This window comes from Lampetra fluviatilis, chromosome 20 (genome assembly GCF_964198595.1).
Source record: "Lampetra fluviatilis chromosome 20, kcLamFluv1.1, whole genome shotgun sequence".
Lineage (NCBI taxonomy): Eukaryota > Metazoa > Chordata > Hyperoartia > Petromyzontiformes > Petromyzontidae > Lampetra > Lampetra fluviatilis.
In genome coordinates, this window is record NC_136294.1 from 5871557 (window position 1) to 5881554 (window position 9998).

Below are 9998 nucleotides of genomic sequence, written 5' to 3' on the forward strand. Positions count from 1 at the left end.
AAATAAAAGTCCGCAATTGAGTCAAAGGTTCCGTAGTCCCAAGTTATGTAACTTTACGATACCTTGAGTCAACTAATTTTTTTTTATGTTGATAAAAAAATAAATTATGTATATTCAGGACTGTAAAATGATACTTGGGCCAATGAAGGCCCACTTGACACAACGAAGGGCCGAGCCGTTGCCTACTGTCTCACGTTTTCTTTAGTGCGGCGTTATTCACGAGTGTGCTGCGTGCTTTATTTAGTAGGGTCGCTGTTAAGATTCCATAGCGCCGTCCCGAGCAGGAAACACTCAGCCAGAAGTCCCTTCATTGTCAGCCTCCTGTGAGCAAACATAACCCAGACGCCGCGTGTCCCTGCCACGGCTGAACGTGAGCAATAATAGCAGCCCGGAATTGAAGCTTTCGTGACTGCAAGGATTGATACTCTTAGGTTTTTCGGTAAAGGCATGTAGGTAAAAAATAATTATAATAAAATAATAATAAATGAAAATAACTCAATTAAATCACGACGTTTCGACCGCTTGTGTTACGATCGAAACGTCGTGATTTGTTTTATTTTATTTCTACGTGACTTTACCGAAATAACCAAAGCGTACGCCTGGTTATGTTGTGCACCCCAAACACCCACCCCAATCCCAATCCGCCCCACGCCCACGTGCTCCCCCACCCACGTGGCTGCGCTTTCCCGCCATCCCGGCGTTTTCCCGCGTAAATGACGTCACGCGAACTCCACCTACGTCATCGCCATATGGTTTCGCCCGGGCTCGGGGGTCACGCACGCCGCCTGATCGCAGCCCCTCCCCCCCGTTTCGCCTCCTCTCGCTTTATTTTTTGCGCGTGTGGCTATTTGTTTTGGGTTGCCGCTGTAACTTCACGCGTAGTTTTTTTTTTCTTCTTCCATATTCATTCCGCGGCGGCGATGTCCGACTTCAAGCTGGGCATCGTAAGGCTGGGACGAGTGGCCGGCAAGGTACGAGGCGCGTCTCCTTCGTTACGCCACGCGGTGCAGCCTTGACGTGTAGGCCCCATGCAAGCCGGCGTTGATATTCTCGCATATTCGCTGCGGTTGTTTTAACGAGTGCCCGTGGTTGTTGTCATTACGCGGCGCGACGTTGCGTTGCTTGCGGCTGTACGTTAATGTGTTAGCGCGGTGACTACAGTTTTGGGCGTTTTAAAATAAACGAATTCGCCTACGTTGGCCACGTGTAGTCGGCCATGTGTAAGGTGGACGGGAAGTCCCTATACACTTGTGTTGAGGCGTGCTATGGGCGTGCAGTTTTGAAGGGGTGTAGGGACTTCTCGCCCACATGTGAGAAACAAAGCGGATGTTGCGAGCCGGTGTTTTCCCCGAAGCGAGTGTCGCCGGCCTCGCCTGGTTCTCTTGCCGGGAAGCCTAAGCTAGGCCGCCGGCATGGGGCTGTACATACGAGACCCGATGTGTGACTCGCTATATTTCGTGCTGCTCTTGTCTAAATCTGTCACAGTTCGGCAGCAGTCGTATGTTGCTTAACATAGCTTAACGCTCGGTGCATCGCCAATGATTTAACGGGAGGCAGAGTGAAAGTTGTTGGGATTTAAAGTTTATGTGTGCAACTCGTACACGTGCACCACGTGTACCACGCGCTTGGTTTGTCACTTTCTGAGTAGACTCCTTTAATTAGTAGAAGGCCGATGAGTCTCGCCACGATCGAATGTTACTCGGCCGCATTTTAAATGTAGGTGGATAAACATAATAAGTTGCGTATCCGCATTTTGAGTCGCGTGCGTGTGTTTAGATAATAGCTAAATTAATTGTACCGGGCTTGAGTGGGATGTTATCATTAATGTGAAGGTTTTACATGGATTGTAGTGTATTGTTTTTTTATTCGAGAACATGGGCGCGCAAAACAAAATTGCGACACACGATCTTCTCGGTGGTGTAATAAATTAGAATTAAGTACGAGAATTGAGATGCAGATTCCTCCTGGCCTCGTGTGTCCTGTGCTAGGAAAGGGCCATTTCCCTAAAACGTCGTTTGTATGATCTGTGTAAGGAATTGGCTAATTGATGTTGCAGCGTTGTGGGATGCAATTACATGAATGGCTCTATATAAAATAATATGTTACGCATTTTTCGCACCGTACGTAGCCACCAACCCTGCTGATCGGAGGTGTTGGCATATTTTTCTTTGAGGGCTGTGTTTTTATTTGCGTTGTGCATCACTGTTACCGGAGTATCACAATATTGTCATTGCCGTATAATTAATTAAGCCCCTCGTGTGGTCAGGAGGGTGAGTAGTATTGTGACATAGGGCGGAGAGGAAAGGCAGATGTATGCCTGCACTTCTTTCGCGCCGTACGTAGCCAACCGTGCTTTATCGGAGGTATTACAAACTATACAGTACAGCTGTAAATGAAGACGTTACATAGAGACACGGCAAGAGAGGAGGAAGACGAAAGCCTTTGGCTGGACGGGGAATTGCTACGATGCTGGTTAAGCATTGAGGGGTCTTGTAGCTTGTGAGCAGACACGTGGGCGCATGACTTGCCAATGACAGCATGGGAGGGGAGGGCCATTCACCAAAACGTGCGTCAAACGTTACCGCTTTTTATCGATGAAATCACGTGAACGAATTGTTTTGAATGTTGCCTTTTAAAGATGGCAACAGTTGGCGACACGATGCCGTGTTCACGTTGTCCCTTGTCTTCGCAGACCAAGTACACGCTCATCGACGAGAGGGACATCCCGCTGGTCGAGAGCTACGCTTTTGAGGTGAGCTTTGGCACATCACAATGTTGAACCCATGACTAGCAGCGCTCGCGATGCTGTCAGATCTTGGGAGCTAAGCAGGTTAGACTGAGCCTGAATATGACTTGGGACAGGCGACCAACCAGATGACATTTTGGCTGCCAGGCTAAGTTGTGGGCAGCAAGACGTCAATGCAGCGAAATCCATTGTTTCCTGCATTATGTGCACACATATCGCTCCCCACTTCACCAACTTGCACTGGCCAATGCAGTGAAGAATTGTCAAATTATCCTCCACGGAACTTGTAGAGAGGCCCTCGCCTAACAGTGGATTGACACAATTGCTTTATTTGTGCATGTTTAATATCAACGCAAAGCCTGCTTTGGCGGCCTACGCCAGTCATCTAGGGCATTTTTGGGCTGCGGATTGGTAGCGCACAGATTCGTGAATCTCCTAAACCTGCTGGGCTGTGAGGTGATCACGAAATGGTAGTACAGCAAGTGGGTTCACGAGCCAAGCTGTGCAGTATTTGAATGTTAGAATCAATTGCAGGTTTCGCCAGTTACTCTGGTTTCCTCCTATGTGCAAAACATAATTTAAAAGGAAATTGGATGATCTTCCAGAATATGGGAAACCTTTAAGGTCCTAAAATTGTGAGGCTTTCCTGTAAATTATGGGTTTTATATACATGTTATAATATCAAACATTTCAGTTTCTGGTTAATGCATGCATATACTGTGTATATGTATCTTATTGCTGTACATTAGTGCTTGCAATTTTTTTCACGTATTAATTGGAATTTTATAAAAGTGTTGATTACTTGGTTACAGTTCCTAATTTTAAGTTGCCTGCTGTAGTAGACGTGGAATATGTCAATGGCTATTAATAGAAAACGCCATTTAATGTTGTTGATGGTGTGTTGATGTTGATTGCTGTAATGACAGAATTCGATCTTTGCGATGCATGTGTGTATTTGTCATTATGTAAATTAATTTTATTTGATCAAACCTCATGTTCGTATTCTGTAGGCAAAGATGGAGATAGACGCAGATGGGAACGGGGCACGAATCTTCGCTTTTGTCTTTGACCTGAACAAGGGTCGTAGTTCGGGCTGCTGGCTACACGAGATGCTGTGGTGAGTAGCACTGGGTGTCGCTGTTACTGTGGCTTGGGGCTAAAGCAGCTGAGAGTGTCATCGAAGCACGGTGCTATACCACTGACATTACAGCTCGCTTTCACAATAATGCACTTTCACAGGATCACTTATCACCGTGGGATGAGAGTCAAGGCATGTAGCAACCTTGGTGAAATCCCATGAGAATTGTATACTCAAAAACACTGCTGCGTAGGTTTTACCGGATTGTGCTGTCTGAAGTGTTTTTGGGTTTGGTCCATGTGTTCGGCACGATGTCAGACGTTTTGCTGCACATTCCTGGAGCTCCTTCTTAAAAAGAAAACCTAGACAGCAGTACAGGCTTGGAGAAAAGTTCCCAGCACGTGGAATTAAACTTTGGACGTCATGCTGAACAACAGTCGGTTCAACGCTAAGAGGCATAATTGTGATGTTTTTTTAATGCTCTGGCGTGTTATTGTGTGAGCAGACTGCTTTGTGCAGCAGTCGTTAAGGTATAATTAAAAGTACACAATGTGTACACCGTTATCATGTAGGTAATGTGGTGTTTTACATTCGGTACTGTGTTCACTACAACAGATAACTTGGCCATAACCTTTTTGCAACTTACTGCCTAACGTAGTCTTTAGATGGAATGTGCGCAGCTGCAGTCTTGCATTTGGCACACACACACACACCCATATCCAAAAAGGCATGGGCTTAAACAAATGAGATCGAGCTCTTTATGCTTTTGTCAGAGTGGCAGATGGTGGGTGGCATGGGCTGTTTAAAGGCTATTTGTGTAAACTTTTACAGGGGCACATGGATCATTGCCAGGGCCAACTAATCCCTATTGACCAAAGAAAACAATGAAATGGTGGTGCATGCTTGGAGTGAGAAATAGTTTAGTGATTTGCAATGTGTGGTCGGGAATGTTTAGAATTTTATTTCTGCTATTTTGGCAACTTAAAAAATTGAGCAACCATTAGAAATCTGGCATTATGCTTTAGCCTTTTTTACAGGTGCATGATTTGGCTTATATTTCCCTCCTTTGGAGAAGAGTGGTGGGAAACAGTAAGATTTGTCAATGACTAATCATGCACTGGTTACATTAAAGGGGCAATATTTCGCAGTGGTGAGGACGTTAATGGTGTACGCACTGGTTAACAAAGAAGTGTTATTACTTGGACATGTAATTCCCAATATGTTATTTGAACTATATTTCTTCCTGCCTTAGCAGTCCGCCTGCTGTATTTTTTCACCTGAAGACGATAGCTTATGTTGCGATTGAAACGTCATGATTTTGTATTATTTTTCTATCTACATGACTTTACCGAAAGACCTAAAGAGTGTGAATTCCTGCAGTCACGAAAGCTTTAAGTCAAGATTTATACAGTACAGTTAAAGAAAATCTAGTATCTCAGAAAATAACACAATGTCCAATAAATACTATAAATGTAATAAAATGAAAACCATTTATATTTTAAAGAATGTCAGCTTGGAAATAGTCGTAAATATAAATGATAAAATATTCAAATAGTGCAACTACATTTGCTACAGTACATTGCGGTGTCCATGTAGATTATAACCTTAAAGTGAAAGATGCTATGACAAATGTGTGTGGAGTGCGTAAACGAACGACAGGCTGAAACTGACACGCTTGTGTGCAATAGGGAGAGGCACCAAGGAGGGATTGCCACGGGGTTCACGGTGGTGCACAAGAATGGAGTGACTGTGGACAACCGATTGGACAACTTGGAGCTGGTGCACACCAACATGAAGCCGGTCGTGGAAGAGATCCCTAGGAAGCAGAGGCAAGTACCTCGTGTTCGTCCATTGTATTACTACTGTAGTGACATCGCGGATGTCACTGTGTGGTGCCGGCCCGAGAGGGGCACGGCGTGCGATGTACTCGCATCGCGGGCATCACGTACGTAGCGACATCGTGAATGTCACTGAGTAATGCAGGCTCTAGCGAGGCACGGCGTGCGATGCATCGTCATCGTGGACACCCCGTAGGTGGGTGTAGTACCAGCCCTAGTGGGGGCTCTGTGAGCGCTGGGATAGCGCTCAGTGGCACCACAAATGGCGTGCAGTGCTGACTCCTGCAGGAGGGAGTGTGAGAGTGTCAGCCATGGGATGAGGTTACCCTAGGCTATGACACTCTGGTTGACCCTGGAAGGCATGTGACAAGTAAGATCTACACTGGGGCCCCAGGTGGGGGGCTAGGGGGTGGTCACGTGTCAGGGTAAGATCCTACAGGAAGGGTCGAGAAACGACGAGATGTTTCTCGAAGTTGGTCGTGGCCAAGGGCGGGGCCAGCCACGACTCGGGAGCATATAAAACAGGTCCCCACAGCGACCGGGGCTCGGTGTTGCTGTTGCCATCTGAAGATGTACGATCTACGTTCTACGTCCAAGAACATCACCAACACGTGGACGAGGACCCAAGCCAGGGTCCTGTCCATTGTAGCTACTCCCAGTAACTAGCGTAGTTAGCCTGGTGATCCACCACCACAGGTTATCTGGTAAAGGGGCAGTAGTAACCCCTTTGTGTTAATGTGTTGGTGTTAATAAATGTGTTGCTTCTAATAAGTACATCTGAATCCACGACACTACTACTGAGCCAGAAGTCTCGTTATTGCATGGGGTGGTCAGCTGCTCGCATTTTTATTCTTCCTGTTTCTTTTCTGATCCGTTCCTGTTGTCATCCAATGTACTCATCTTCTTCCACCACTTCCTTCCATCGAGCCCTTCTAATCTGTAATTATACACTGCTCTTTAAGTCACATTAAGCAGACTGGGATTTTCAGCTGCAATTAACTTGTTTTTCGCAGACTATAAATTGCTATCTTGTCTCAGCAACTGATGAAAACATATATAACAATTTCATCACTGAATTGGTTAATGTCCTTGTGTGGTGCTGCTGTTGGGCTGCAGGGAGCAGAGTTTGTATTGGCTGGCCATCCAGCAGCTACCGAGTGACCCGATTGAGGAGCATTTCCCCGAGCTGGGAATCCTGCGGTACTACAACGCCAATGGAGAGGCAGTAACGGAGGGAGAGGAGGAGAGTGGGGCCTACTACGAGTGTCACTACCCCCCTTGTACTGCAATCGAGAGACAGGTGAGTTCGAAGCTGTTTTTGGGCAGGGAAATAACTTGATGTTGAAGATAGTCGTGTAATTTATTTTATTATTTTGCTGCCCTCCTGGACCCTTGAGTTAATTTTGTGTATTTATTGCCTCTCCTGGTCTAAAAAACTGGTTTTCCAAAGTGCATGCCTTTCTGCTTGAGAAGAGGTAAACGACTAAAATATTTTTTTCCTTGTCGCTCTTTTCTCTTGCAATCTGTGTAGCTGCGAGAATTTCACATCTGCGGGCGCTGCAAAGCCGTGCGCTACTGTGGCTCACAGTGCCAGCAGCGCGACTGGCCGGCGCACAAGAAGCGATGCCGAGAGCGGAAGCGCTCGAGTCACCCTGCGCTGGAGCCCGAGCGGTGACTTCCCCTGCTGCGTATTTCTCCTTGCGTCGTTGAGCAAGGCCCGCGGAGAGTGATGGGAGGCGGCAGCGGTGCCCGCCCACCGTGCCACTTCACCCTTCCTGGACTCTGTTACTTTTAATGAGAAGAGGTTTTCGCTGGATTTACAAATGCTGCACTACTTATGTTCGCGCGTCCGGGTGGCCTCTACACAATGTGCGCTGTTGGATGAAGGATTTTAAGAATTGTTCAGCAGCCATACTGCGAAAGTTTTGAACTATTCGCAATTCCCTCAATTTCACAACTGCTACCTTCATTGTACATAACAAGCAATGGTTTTTAAGCCGAAATAATAAGTACAGTTTTTTCATACGCGTTATTGGGAAATGTTATTTATAAGTTTCAATTTGCATTCTGATATTTTCAAATGGAATAAATCACTTAAATTATTTGTAACTTGCGGATAGAACATCCAACTTCCTTTTTTATTATTTTAACTTGGGAGCAGTTTTGAATGTTGTAAGCTAGTTGTGGTTATCTTGGCAGTAATGGTTTTTTACTGCAGTGTTGATTATTGTCAAATCGGATCGTCATTTACAAATGGTGCAGTTGACGAAAGTGTTTCAGTCGGCTTATATTCCCTACTTGGATTAAGATGTGACCAAGTGAAACTGATTATAGTTCACTCGTGCTACACAAATTGTGGCTTTTGACACTAAGCAAATGTACTTAAAAGTTCACAGCGTTACCGTTTGCCAAAGTATGTGTTGGGTTGTTGATTGTTATTCGCAGCCATTGACAATGTTGCATATGGCATCAAACGTGGGTACTTTTGCAGATCTGTTAACGATTTCCACTGGAAGCAAAAAGCAACAGTTTTAAGAATCGATCGCTGGATTTGAGCAATTTGATATTTCATACATGTACCATCATTACACAGTGCATACTTTCTCTGGGTAAAATTATGATGTAAAAACATAATCGGTAAGGTATGATGGCTGCGTAAGGGCAAAGGGAAAGTTGGCCATGCATAACGCATTGTCTGGTTGGCTGGAATTTGACTGTCAGGGAATTAACAAGTTTGTCTTGTTGACACGTGTCACTTTTTGAGCAGAAATCTGCACCTCTGCTGGCCACTTGAAAGGCTCGTAAACGCATCTGTTGGGCATTTATTTTGCCTGCACGGAGGTAAATAAATGACCTGTGATTTGCAAAAGGCTGGTGCTTGTATTGAACGGGAAAGTAAGTAAACGTTTCTTGCCGTTTTTAAACAAGGGTGCCTGCTTTGCATAGTGGTTTTCTTTGTGCGTATTGGATGTTGGCTCATTGACCCGTTGAAACACATTCGCTGCTGTGATTTTATTAAAATGTCAGTAAAATAAAGAAGGTAAAATAAAAAAATGTTTTGACTCTTTAAAAAGTAGAAATTTCAATCGAGTGCATATGAGGTTTGCTCTTGCGATTAAAAGTTGAGGGATATAACTGCATGGTCTTCTGGTGACTTAGCATGAGGGATTAGCAATGTTCTGAAAATATGGAAACCTAATAGGTTGTGGTAAACCCAACAATACTTTTTTGGAAAACAGTCTAGCGTTTATCATTTCTATGTGACGAGACACATTTACGTGAGGGTTATACGTATTTGGAATGTTTTCCTTTTTGTGCATTAATGTTGGTGAGAAGCCTTAATTACAACGTTTTGGAGCAAACGGAAAGTTAATGCCATCGTGTTGACACGATGTTTGACATGTTCAGTTCCTTAAGAAGCTCTTAGCAGGTAGAGTGACAATGTCGGACATCGTGCCGAACAGCATGGGCTAAAACCTGGAATGCATTGCGCAACTGCTAAAACCGACTTCAGTTTCATGTCATTCAGGGAAATTGATTGTTTGATTTGAAGGGTGGGACTTTGGCTACGTTTAGGTGTTGGCTTCCACTGAAATAGGTTACGCGTTAGATGCTCGTTTACTCCGCAACACGAGCGCTTCAATTTGACGTTTCACTTGAACCAAAGTGACCCAACTGGGAATATCTCGCACGTCTTGATAACAGTTCATGGCTTGGATATCCCTCCTGCAGAGTACTTTACAGAATAAGAAAAAAATTAACCCGTAAAAACAAAGTTTTTCACTAAATCCTTTATATGCGTGGCGGCTAGAGTCCTCTCGTCCTCTGGCTTGAGATGGCTGCCACTTATGGGTCAGATGATTGTCTGCCAGCATTAAGCAATTGGTAATTAAATATTTACATTTTTTTCCCTAAACAGTGTAAAATTTTGGAATTTTTTTCACGAAAATTAATTGTCACGCACAACGAGTCTGTGTAGAAAATGTCAGCTCGATTGGATCACGGGAAGTGGGTTAAAAACGACCGAAAGATTTGCACGGTCGTAAGCAAGCAAGCAAACACGCAAGCAAGCAAGCGAACTTAATATAAAGGATTTAAAAACATTGCGCGTATCTGTGTGACCGATTGGATAATGGATTTAGAATTAACTGTTAATACCTGTGACTGATAATTAATTGAATGCAACGATTAAAAATCTCGTTTGGTCAGTTGCGCATGTGGGATACACATTGTGGGTTTATCCAGTCACGAGCCACGCCTTGTGAATTTATGTAGCCATGCTTCTAACCACAAATGGGCGTTGTTCAAGGCGAGTAATCTTCCGTTCTGCACGGAT

The 9998-nt window shown here is 44.6% G+C and overlaps 1 protein-coding gene across 1 annotated transcript; it reads left to right on the top strand.

Annotated features, from left to right (window-relative positions):
* Positions 1-765: 765 nt before the first annotated feature.
* ZMYND19 (zinc finger MYND-type containing 19) lies at positions 766-8589 on the top strand. The gene is made up of 6 exons (XM_078865189.1): positions 766-971; positions 2693-2752; positions 3757-3863; positions 5513-5657; positions 6783-6962; positions 7194-8589. Exons 1-6 carry the CDS (start codon positions 921-923, stop codon positions 7335-7337), a joined length of 687 nt encoding a protein of 228 aa, XP_078721315.1. The 5' UTR covers positions 766-920; the 3' UTR covers positions 7338-8589.
* Positions 8590-9998: the final 1409 nt, after the last annotated feature.